The sequence below is a fragment of the Sorex araneus genome, chromosome 1, assembly GCF_027595985.1.
Source record: "Sorex araneus isolate mSorAra2 chromosome 1, mSorAra2.pri, whole genome shotgun sequence".
NCBI lineage: Eukaryota > Metazoa > Chordata > Mammalia > Eulipotyphla > Soricidae > Sorex > Sorex araneus.
Genome location: NC_073302.1, coordinates 93,362,748 through 93,375,717, shown reverse-complemented (window position 1 = coordinate 93,375,717; position 12,970 = coordinate 93,362,748). Strand labels below are relative to the sequence as shown.

Here is a 12,970-nt window from a genome sequence, read left to right as displayed (position 1 = left end):
TAGTACTGGAAGTACTTGCGATAGCTATTAGACAAGAAAAAAAGATTAAGAGCATTCAGATAGGAAAGGAACAAATCAAACTCTCACTATTTGCAGATTATATGATACTATATCTGGAGAAGCCTAAAGCCTCTACTAAGAAACTCTCAGAAACAATAGACTTTTTACAGTAAAGTTGCAGGCTACAAAATCAATACCCAAAAATCCATGGCCTTCCTATATGCAAACAATGAGGCACAGGAAAGGGACATGAAAAAAGCAATCCCATTCACAATCGTGGCCCAGAAAATCAAGTACCTCGGAATCAGCTTAACCAAGGAAGTAAAAGACCTCTACAAAGAAAACTATAAAACGCTACTCCATGAAATAATAGAGAACATGAGGAAATGGAAACATATACCTTGCTCGTGGATAGGGAGAATCAATGTTGTCAAAATGGCAATACTCCCCAAAGCATTATACAGATGCAACGCGATCCCTATAAGGATACCCATGACATTCTTCAAAGAAACGGATCAAGCAATCCTAAAATTCATATGGAACAACAAACGTCCACAGATAGCTAAAACAATTCTTGAGAAAAAGATGATGGGAGGCATCACCCTCCCCAACCTCAAACTTTACTACAAAGCAGTAACAATTAAAACAGCATGGTACTGGAACAAAGGCAGACCAATGGACCAGGGTGGAATATCCCTACACACAACCCCAAATGTATGATCATCTAATCTTTAATAAGGGATTAAGAGATGTGAAGTGGAGCAAGGAAAGCCTCTTTAACAAATGGTGCTGGCACAACTGGACAACCACATGCAAAAAAATGGGCTTAGACCTTGACCTGACACCATGCACAAAAGTCAGATCAAAATGGATTAAAGACCTCAACATCAGACCACAAACCATAAGGTATATTGAAGACAAGGTAAGCAAAACCCCCCACGATATTGAAGATAAAGTTATCTTCAAAGATTACACGGAACTAAGCAATCTAGTAAAAACAGAGATCAGCAAATGGGACTACATTAAACTAAAAAGCTTCTGCACGGCAAAAAATACAGTGACCAGAATACAAAGACTATCTACAGAATGGGAAAGGATATTTACACAATACCCATCAGATAAGGGGTTGATATCAATGGTATATAAAGCACTGGTTGATCTCTACAAGAAGAAAACATCCAACCCCATCAAAAAATGGGGTGAAGAAATGAACAGAAACTTTACCAAGGAAGAAATACGAATGGCCAAAGGCACATGAAAAAGTGCTCTACATCACTAATCATCAGAGAGATGCAGATCAAAACAACTATGAGATACCACCTCACACCACAGAGACTAGCACACATCCAAAAGAACAAAAGCAACCGCTGTTGGAGAGGATGTGGGGAGAAAGGGACCCTTCTACAGTGCTGGTGGGAATGTCGACTGGTTCAGCCCTTTTGGAAAACAATATGGACGATTCTCAAAAAATTAGATATTGAGCTCCCATTTGACCCAGCAATACCACTTCTGGGAATATATTCCAGAGAGGCAAAAAAGTATAGTTGAAACGACATCTGCACTTATATGTTCATCACAGCACTGTTTACAATAGCCAGAATCTGGAAAAAACCCGAATGCCCTAGAATGGATGACTGGTTGAGGAAACTTTGGTACATCTATACAGTGGAATACTATGCAGCTGTTAGAAAAAAGGAGATCATGAATTTTGTATATAAGTGGATCAGCATGGAAAGTTTCATGCTGAGTGAAATGAGTCAGAAAGAGAGAGACAGACATAGAAAGATTGCACTCATCTATGGTATATAGAATAACAGAGTGGGAGACTAACACCCAAGAATTGTAGAAATAAGTACCAGGAGGTTGACTCCATGGTTTGGAGGCTGGCCTCACATTCTGGGGAAAGGGCAACTCAGAGAAGGGATCACCAACTATAATGTAGTCAAAGGCCATGCGGGGGAAGGGAGTTGCGGGCTGAATGAGGGCTAGAGACTGAGCACAGTGGCCACTCAACACCTTTATTGCAAACCACAACATCTAATTAGAGAGAGAGAACAGAAGGGAATGCCCTGCCGCAGTGGCAGGATGGGGTGGGGAGAGATGGGATTGGGGAGGGTGGGAGGGATGATGGGTTTACTGGTGGTGGAGAATGGGCACTGGTGAAGGGATGGGTTCTCGAACCTTGTATGAGGGAAACATGAGCACAAAATTGCATAAATCTGTAACTGTACCCTCATGGTGATCCACTAATTAAAAATTTAAAAAAATAAAAAAATAATAAATAAATCTCAAAAGAGATCAAAGGCAAAAAAAAATTATCCAGCCTTGTCTGGTGTTTCTTTACCCTCTAGAAATTCTTTTCTGTCTTCAAGGTTTTTATGTGTTTCATTTTGTTTGTTTATCTATGAATCCTGACAGCCATTTTATGACTTGGAATATTGCAGAAAATCTATAGGGGTGGTATAGAATGGCAGAAAGATCTCCTCTTTCCCCCCACTCCCTCCAAGCAATTCAAGGATATAAGCAGATACACCAAGGGTTTAGAACACACTATTTTCATTTCGTTGTTATTTTGATATTCTATTACTATAAAAAGGGTTATTTTTACCATTGAAACAGAGAAGAGAATATATTTTTAATTTCAGCACACTTATTTACAGTGGTCGCCTTTTATGGTGGTAATTAAGGTGTGAAGCATGCACTCTGAATGTTTTATAACAATAAATAAGACATGTGCTCTGCCCCAAGGTCCTCTAAAATGCAAAGAAAAGTCGAAGCTCACCACTTACACTTGTACCCACAGTGAGAGCTCCAAATGCCTTTTATAAATAGCTATTTATTTATTGAACATACATAATTTTTAAAATGCAAATCTTCCAAACTACACAGAGTATGAACTGTGTCTATTCTTTCTGTAGATCAGTGCTGTGATAAAATAACTATAGTGCAGCGGGTAGGGCATTTGCCTTGCATGCAGCTGACCCAGTTCAATTCTTCTGCCCCTCTCGGAGAGCCCGGCAAGCTACCGAAAGTATCTCGCCCACACAGCGGAGGCTGGCAAGCTACCCTGGCGTATTTGATATGCTAAAAACAGTAACAACAAGTCTCACAATGAAGACGTTACTTGTGCCTGCTCAAGCAAATTGATGAACAACGGAATGACAGTGACAGTGACAGTGGTTCATCACAAATAATTCGTAGCATATTGTTCACTATTTGAAGAACTCAGGTGGTGGAAGTTGAAAGTGGGCCAGCTAACCACTTTACTCAGCTTCTGTTTAATTTTAAATTCATATACAGTAAAAACAGAAGGAAAAAGTGCAAAAATCCTTGGTGTCCATCTCCTTCCCCTTTTCCCTGTGTTTGTAAAAGAGATTCATTTTCACTGAAGCAGGATAAAAGGAGGATCTCTTTTCTAAGTAGAATTTTTTCTTTCTCTGTTCTCAGGACTCACCATCCTTTCTCAGGAACTCAATAAAACCAGGTTTCTGTTCACTATGTTACATTTTATAATTGCAATATCTTCTCCTGTGTTTAAATGAAAATAAATCAGCATCTAAAAAATAAATATAATCAAGAATAAAAATATTGGAAAATGGCAACCACTACAGCAGTTGTATATTTTTTTCTGCTCCCATCTTTTAAATGAGTAAGTTTTTCTAAAAAGCAAAATTATTAATAGACTTGTAATTTGATAACCATAGAGCTTTGAAATAATCATTTTTGTATATCTAAAATATAATTTTCAAAACTATGACTTTTTGATATATGTTTGTCATAAGAGTACTTAAAATGTGTGTGTTCCCAGTTTTCTCATTAGTTTTAAGGAATATTAAAAAAGATGCTGACACATGCAAAAGAAATAGTAGTCTGTGAAATTGAATCTTCACCCTAGATATCTTGCTTATGTTTTTCCACTCTTAAGGATTCTTAAAATGTCTTTAATTTCACAAACTTATTAAGGTATTTTAGGCAGAGCCATAGCACTGCGGGTAGGGCATTTGCTTTGCATGCGGCCGACCCGGTTTTGATTCCTCCATTCCTCTCAGAGAGCCCAGCAAGCTACTGAGAGTATCCCGCCCCCATGGCAGAGCCTGGCAATCTACATATCTCATATTTGATATGCCAAAAACAGTAACAGCAAGTGTCACAATGGAGACGTTACTGGTGCCCACTTGAGCAAATTGATGAACAATGGGACGGCAGTGCTATCAGTGCTATTAAAGTATTTGAATGGTATAAGATTTATAAAATTTTTACTTCAACTCTTTCCAAAGTATCCTGCATAGTTCCATTATCTTGATAACTTGGAGTTGTTAAAGACAAATGACATGAACTCTTTATTATCTTTGCCTAAGTGTAGTAAAAATAAAGGAAACTGATGAGTTTAACTGAATCAGATTTAATATTATACATAGATACTATTCTAGAAGAAAAACAATATCCTATCATTTTTACTCAATTTTCACAGTGGATTGATTTTGTTCCCTAAATAATGCTTTTTGATAATAACGTTATTATAATTGAATGGAATGTGAGACTAGTCTCTGTAAATATATGATAATTTATTACATTTTTTGTGACTTAATCTAGCATTCACTGTTGGTAAATTTGTCTTTACATATTCATTCCTTTTGAAATTTGGATTTATTTATCTCTTGTTTGGTTTTTAGAAAAGTAGAATGTCTAAATGTGTTTTTGTTTATGCCATATCCATCCATCCATCACAGTACTTATCTTTCCATTTATCTATCCCTCTGTCCATCTATATAGCTCTTTACCTCTTCTATGTTTATATATGTATATGTTACATGTGTATACAAACTTTTCTTTATAGTTTGTATCATTATCATTGTTATCATTGCTATTATAAGAAATAACTAGTTGAATGAATAATGAATGGCATCATACCCACAATATTCCAACCAAAAATATACAATGTAAATTCATAGGAGACACTATTAGGGATCATTTTTTAAATAAGAATTTATTTTATTTATTTTAAATTACCTTTTTTCTCCAGCACTGATCCCTGAGCTCAGGGCTAAGAGTAAGCCTTCAGTATTGCTGGGTATGACTACGGCCCCCTCCCAACAAAACACAAACAAAAAATAGAATAAAATAAAGAAAAGAAAAGGTATATGTGTACTTACTGTAGCACTATTTACAATAGTAAAGACCTGAAAATACCCAATATCCAACAAGAGCTCAGTGGATAAAGAAATTATTATCTGTATATATAATAAAATACTACTCAGCAACAAAATGAAATATTGCCATGTGTTGTAACTTGTATGGAAGTAGGCAGTGTTTATGTTAAGCAAAATGTCAGAGGTTAAAGGACAAATGTCAGAGGTTAAAGGACAAATGTCAGATGATCTTACTCATATGTGGTATATAAAGAAACAAAGCAAGAGAATGGACAGAATCCAGTGAAAATAAACCTTTGGTGCCTGACAAGAGAACTGCTGCTGCCACGCAGGTGACAGGATAGGAACAGATGGCTTGGACTAGCAGTGACTGAAGGACAATGGTTGAGACTTTGGTATTTTGATTTTATTGGTGGTGCAGTAACTTTTGTAGACTAAAAGCATTAACATCGTAACTATGTTGCCTCAATTCTAATAAAATAGAATTTCTTAATTTTTATGAAAAACAACATCGATTGGACCAAGAACTGAATTTGTTTGTGTTTTTTGTGAACAAGATGTTTCTAAAATACAGAATAGTATTGGGTCAAGGGAAAGTAGAAAAATTAAAGCACTTGTGTTAGTTGTGGCCATTCCTGGTTTGAACCCCAGCAATTTCCAGTACTGACTCCTGAACTCAGAGCCTGGAGTAGCCCCTGGGTATGGATCATCAGCAGCTATGGACCTAAAACCAAAATAAAATAAAGTAATGAAATTTATAGTTTATAATTATTTTATGTTTAAATAGCAGGTAGGGCGTTTGCCTTGCACGTGGCCAACCCGGGTTCAATTCCTCTGTCCCTCTCGGAGAGTCCAGCAATCTACTGAGAGTATCCCGCCTGCACGACAGAGCCTGGCAAACTACCCATGGCGTATTTGATATACCAAGAACAGTAACAAGTCTCACAATGGGGACATGACTGGTGCCCACTCGAGCAAATCGATGAGCAACGGGACTACAGTGCTACAGTGCTATGTTTACATCACCTATTACATAAGCCCAAACATATACGCTCATTTTTATTATGTGTAACAGAAACAAAATGTGTTTTTGCCTTATATTTCTAGCTACATTTTCCTCTTAACTATTTGCTGTGCTTCTCACTCTATCTTTGCTTCCATTCTTTCTGTGTTCTTCCCTTTCTCTCCTTATTCTTTCCACATCTTCCTTTTCTTGCTGTTTTAAAAATTTCTCCTCCATGAAGACATATATAATATTTTAAAAGACAAATCATACATCTAGGGCAATCTAAATTTAGTCTACTTTCCTATTCAAGACGTAGACCCTCAAGTATTTAGGTCAAGAATGATTGGGGGTGGGAGTGGGGGATGCACAGTGTTTAGGACTTACTCCTAGCTCTGTGCTCAGGGATCAAACCTGGTGGTGCTTGAAGATGACAGGAACTGAAATCATGTCAGGAGTGAGCAAAGCAAGTACAGCTTTCTCAGTTGTACTTGGCTCCATCCCGCAAGAACAATTTTTAGGTAAGGTTCTGTCTTGAGCCATGTAAGCCAGAGTATGATAACAAGGTAGCTATTCTCAGAGTGGTTATCACAGACTCCAAGCTAAGAGCTTCAGACCAGACTAAGTTTGCTTTCTTCAGCCCAGGTTTTTGTTTGTTTTTAAAGTGGGAAAGGAAAAAGAAGGAGTAAAAAAGACCAATTATTTGATCACACTTTTCCAGTAACTAATTTCCCTCCTACCACACTAATTATTCATTTCTAGTCCTTGGGTTGTTTCCTGGGGGGAGGGGGTGGGGATAGATTACTTTCAGTGGTGCTCAGGTATTATTCATGGCCCTGTGTTTATCTTTAGTTATTTTTTTTCTCCATTTTCTCAATTTGGGTATCTCTTTCACACCACCTCCCTTGCTCTCCACTTCTCACACTGATGTCATTTGACAAGAGAGCTTGGAAATCTGCTTCTTTGGCAGAACCATCTAGGACATATTTATCAATTTGAAAATGTGCTTTCCATGGTATAGAGTGATATCCTTTTCTGAACAATTTAGTTCATTTATTTGTAAGGGGTCAGTGTTGACATATCTTGAAAAGAAATGTAGAAGAGGACAAATACATATAAATAATACTTTATTGCTAATATAGCTTAAGATTGTTGCATGAAATGGTCATTCATATCTAACTTGGATTACATTGGTGCTTTTCTTCGGGTGAGGGGTGGAGGAAGCGTATGCTCAGGGCCTACTCCTGACTCTGCACTTTGGGATCACTCTGGCAGTGTTCAGGGGACCATACCATCTAAGGCTCAAGGGATCAAACCTGGGTTGGTCATGTGCAACATAAATACTCTCCCCTCTGCACTATTGCTCCCAACCCCCAACACATTCTTTTAAATTCATCCCTTCCCATTAAATACCAAGACTCCCTAAAGGTAGTGACATTTTCTTCTGCAATACGTAAACTTTCGCTCTAGAGCATATATACTCATGTGAATGTATAGTATAGCTTATAGAAGAGATGAATTCTCAGTTTTGAAAATAATAATAATATGCTATTACAAACCTCCCTATAAAAACTGTGAGTCAGAACATTTTATTCTTTTTTTTTTAAGTTTTTATTTTATTGAATCACCGTGAAAAATATACAAAGCTTTCAGGTTTAAGTCTCAGTCATATAATGATTAAATATTATCCCCATATAATGGGGATCCCTTCACCATTGCACATGTTCCACCACCAAGAACCCCAATATACCCCTCCCACCCCCCCACCTAAGTAGCTAATGATCTTCACTTTATTCTCTCTATACTTTGAATACATTCAATATTTCAATAGAGAACTCACTATTATTGTTTGGAATTTCCCCCCAACCATCAGGCCTGCTGAAAAGGCATCATTTAATAATTCCTTTTCATTGCTGATAATGAAGACTCTATGAGCTCCCGTGGCGGCGACAGCGGCCCCGCGGTTTTGGGTTTCTGATATTTTAGCTCAGTTCACAGTCTAGATGCATTTCTGTAAGAAGCCGCTCTGGGTGCTGAAATGGGTTAGAAGACCTCTCGGATCATAGTCTTTAGGAGCAGAGGGTCTGTTTCTCTCTCCTCCGGATCTTATCTGGGCGTAGGGCGTGGCGGTAACGCCCCCCACTCCCATGATCACCTAAGAGCCGTGTCACTGCAAACTCATACCTCTGGGTTGGGAGTCTTAGGATGTGGCTCTCACCAGGTGGATGTTGCCGCCACCGCCATTTTCCTCGCAGAAAAATAGGGTAGAGAGGGAAAATCCCTCCCTGGGTGGCACAGGGTTGTAGCACAGCTCACAGTCTAGATGCATTTCTGTAAGAAGCCACTCTGGGTGCCAAAATGGGTTAGAAGACCTCTGGGTCATAGTCTTTAGGAGCAGAGGGTCCGTTTCGCACGCAGCAGCTCTGGATCTTGAGAACTCTTTATTCTTCTGCCCCCTTGTTGGCTCCTCTGAGCTATAAGAATCCTAAACCACTTTCAGCATTTCAGCACTATAGATCAAAAAGATGGGCTGGAGCAATACCCACATCCCTGAATGATTCACTGGATCTGAATTCCACTGCATCTGAAATGTGACATTTTGCTGTTGTTTCCTTTTACTGGTTTTAATTACTGGCTCTATTTGCATGAAGCGAGGATCTGGGTTGCCTAGGAGTTCATCTGCTCCTATTGCATATTCCTCTTACTAAAATAAGCAAACGTCAATGCCGTTTTGCTCACTGATGCCAATGGTTTGATGGGACCTCCCCTTTCATTAGCTTCTTATTATTCTCCAGAAGAGAGGTTGTTATTATCTTTTAAAATTATTACTTTTTTTGTTTGGGCCTCCTTGTGTGGTGCTCAGGAGGTCTGGTACCTCCAGGCTGATTCTCTGCCGGCTGTGCTCTCCACTCAATGCGAGGCCCAGAGGATGCCCCACTGTCCTGAGCCTGCAGTGACAGGGAGATCAGAAGGATTCTGCTCATGCCTGGTCTGGGCAGGGCTGTACCCATTGATGCTCATAAGACCAGGTGGCTCTGGGAATCAAATCCTCTGTACTGTCTTCTGACTGAGAGAGGATATTTTTCAAGTACATAATCAATAGGCTTTGGGAAACAGCCATCTGATGGGGAATAAGCTACTAAGGATTACTGAGAAAGTGGACAGCCACAAGCCATATCAAATACTGTCTGAGAAGGAAAAGACAGTCGTGTTCCTATTTAAGTGTTCCGAGCTGTGGTTTTGCACAAGTTGCCATCTTTAAGGGGTCTCAGCCTGGTTCTCCAGCATTGTGTTGAAAGTGCCAACCTTACTTCCCAAGATAAACAATCTTTAAACAAGATAAACAACTTGTTTGACTATACATGTTGAAGAATAAGCTGTATCAACCTCTGCTCTTGTACTCATCTGTTCCTTTATTATACACATTGGTAAGACCAGATTACAGGTTAGTATTAGATTGTTAAAGTGCCTTCCTTGGGATTTCCTTGAGGAAGCTTCATGGCAATATTAATTGCAGATAAAAGGCCCTGATCTATTGATGAACATAGACTATCTTGCTAGAAGTGACTGCCTTCACTGCTGTGAACACTTAGTAGTAATATAAAGAGCTTTGTCCTGTGGAAATCCAATTACAGTCAGCACAGAAGTCATGTGTCCACTTAAAACAAAGGAACATTTCTTTTCATACAGCATAGCTGATGTTGAGTGATAACATTTTTGCATATTCTAAAAGGTTTTAAGTTGATTTTTTTACAGGCAAAGTGCTCTCAATAATCTTCTTTGTAAATAGAATGTAAAATCTTGTTATGTGTTGCCTTTTCCATATGCCTATCATGTTCTGAATAATAACCTTTGACTGCATGTGAACAGAAACAAATTTGAAATTTCTTTCCTCTGTTTAAGGCAGCATTTTAAAATCCTTTTTAAAAACTTATACCCATGTCCCTTAAATAAAAATATGGTAAAATTTATATCTCATAAATAAGTTATTATAGCTTAAAATTTTTATTTTCACTTTTACCATGGTGAGTTACAGACATCTGTTTCTAATAACTAAACCTCTGATGAATGGAAAATAGTTAATAAGGGGGAAACCTGAAATTAAGTTTTTTTCCCTTATATTGCTGTACTTTAAACATTTTCCAAACTATCTTATAAAGACTGTCCATAACTAAAAATCAAATACTATCTGAATAAGAGACAAAGTACAAACAGAAGAAATGATCATTTTCTTTGAAAGAACAATAAAATAAATAATCTGTATCCATGTTGTCAAGGTGAATTATATGTTAGACTATTTAGACGGTATTTCTATAATGCATTATATTAGCCTTTATGCATTTCTGAAAAGTTTTTGGCACTAGATAATTTTACAATAAAGTATTCTGAATTTTATGATGTTAATTTGGTAATAACTGAATTGAGAATTTAGATATAGTTTTTCTAACAATTCAATTTGTCCTAGAGTGAAATGACCCAGCAAACTTCAAGTCAACCTATTGCAATACAAAATTTTATTTTGGTTGAAGTTACTTTGAATTAAGCAGACAGGTTTATAACTGACATGTTTTGCAAATCCTCAAAGACAATAGACTAGATAAATCTTTGCTAAACACTATATAAGATGCTGAAACTATATCTTTAATAAACAACACTCATTTGACAGGTTTATTGAACAATTTTTCTTAACTGCACAAAATTTTATGGTAAAAATAGTCACAGTGAAAACCAGTTGTAAATAATTGTACTATCAGTTATAGAGTTGCTGTATTTTTCTTTCTTTTACAGTACAAATCCAGGTGGAGGAAAAAGAAGATGATACCGAGGAAAGTTCAAGTAAGTAGGGATGGAGTCACTTAGGATATGTTTTCTGTGGAAAGAGGTAAATTAAGGAGTTGCATCCTCTTACCTTACTGAGTTGTACATATCTACATTCAATATATGTATATATATGATACATGAGCACAGGAATAATGTGAATGGCTTTTGATAGTCTCACAAAAGAACTACAGCCCAGCATTCTCCACTTTAGATTCCATTCAATTAGTGGAATCTAAATTCCATTCAGTTTAGATTCTACACACTCTCACATACAGGCATACTCCATATAATTTAAAAGTTGCTTGTTTTAGGGGCTGGAGATATAATATATTGGGTAGAATACTTGCATTGTAGATGGCCAACCAGGAGTAGCCCTGAGCAGCCTGGAACAAGGCCAAAGAACAATAACCAAAAAAGTTACTCATTTCATACGACATTGTGACTTGAGAAGAGTAACAATGGTAACTTAAAAGTAAGAATATATGTGGTTGCAGGAGAGAGCTCTTTTTGATATGCTCATGAGATAATTAACTGCTGCATTTAGGTGAAGAGGAAGATAAACTACCTCGAAGAGAGAGTTTGAGACCAAAGAGGAAACGGACCAGGGATGTTATCAATGAAGATGATCCAGAACCTGAGCCAGAGGATGAAGAAACAAGGAAAGCTAGAGAAAAAGAGAGAAGAAGGAGGCTGAGGAGAGGAGCGTAAGTTAATTTTGATAAACTGAAATTATCACTCATTCAAAAATACCTGATGCTAAAAGACTTTCCTTAATAAGCATCTTTGACCTTGAGGTTGGTATTCACTTTTTGTTTTGGTTTGTTTTGGGGCCACACCTGGCTGTGCTCAGGGCATGCTCTTGGCTTTACACTCAGGAGTTACTCCTGAAGGTGCTCAGGGGACCATGTGGGATGCCAGGGATTGAATCTAGGTTGGCAGAGTGTAAGACAAGTGCCCTACCTGCTGTGCAATTTCTCCAGCTAGATAATTAGTTTTCAAAACGGAGTATATTTAAACGATAGCACAGTAGTAGGGCATTTGCCTTGCACGTGGCCGACCCAGGTTTGATTCCTCTGCCCCTCTCGGAGAGCTGGCAAGCTATCGAGAGTATCTTGCCTGCACGGCAGAGCCTGGCAAGCTACCCATGGCCGTATTTGATATGACAAAAACAGTAACAAGTCTCACAATGAAGATGTTACTGATGCCCACTTGAGCAAATCGATGAGCAATGGAATGATAGTGACAGTGACAGTGATTTAAATGAATATATATTAAGAGTTAACTATGAGAAACACTTTTGTGAAAGACTACATTATCAACTGTTTTTAAGTTATCCCATTAACTGTATGTATTGTTATTAGATAGAAATATTTTAAACCAAATAATTTTTTTTTACAGAACAGGACTAGATAAATTAAAGCTAATTCCAATTCCAATCTATGTCTAATTCTTTAAGAACTGTTATTGATTCAGCCTTTAACACTGCATGGTATCCTGGGCACTGCCAGGAGAAACCGCCAATGACAAAATTAGAAATAATCCCTTAGTCCCATTGTTTGTAAACCAAAGTAAAAAACTTAATAACAAAGGAATGGTTCTTAGAATTGTTTCTGCATGGCTTTCTGCAGCAGTTTGTGGACTCCAGAGGCTGTCTCTGTCATGCCTCTTTCTTTGGTGCTTGGGGTCAGTAATGCCAGGGTCCACCAAGGCCACGGTTGTAACCCTCCAGCAGCCGTGCAATGCAGAGGATTGAAATCCTGTCCTTGAATTGCCAGGCATGTGCAATTATCTTTATGCTTAAAGGATTGTTCATTAAAAAATAATAATAAAGACCAACTTGGGTATGGAGAGATCGGGAGATGGTAGGACTCTTTCCTTACATATGCCTAACCCAGGTTCAATCTGAGGCATCACATGTGATCTCTTGAGTATTGCCAAGAGTGATCCCTCAGCACAAAGGCAGGAGTAATCCCTAAGAAATGTCAGATGTGGCCCA

At 37.9% G+C, this 12,970-nt stretch overlaps 1 protein-coding gene across 1 annotated transcript in view; it reads left to right on the top strand.

Moving 5' to 3' along the window:
- The window catches only part of TMC1 (transmembrane channel like 1), a 163,112-nt gene that overhangs the window by 16,876 nt on the left and 133,266 nt on the right, over positions 1-12,970 (top strand). Inside the window, exons 2-3 of the mRNA XM_055122337.1 lie at positions 10,942-10,989; positions 11,519-11,678. Coding sequence (XP_054978312.1) covers positions 10,942-10,989; positions 11,519-11,678 — 208 coding nt within the window. The remainder of the gene's footprint in view (positions 1-10,941; positions 10,990-11,518; positions 11,679-12,970) is intronic.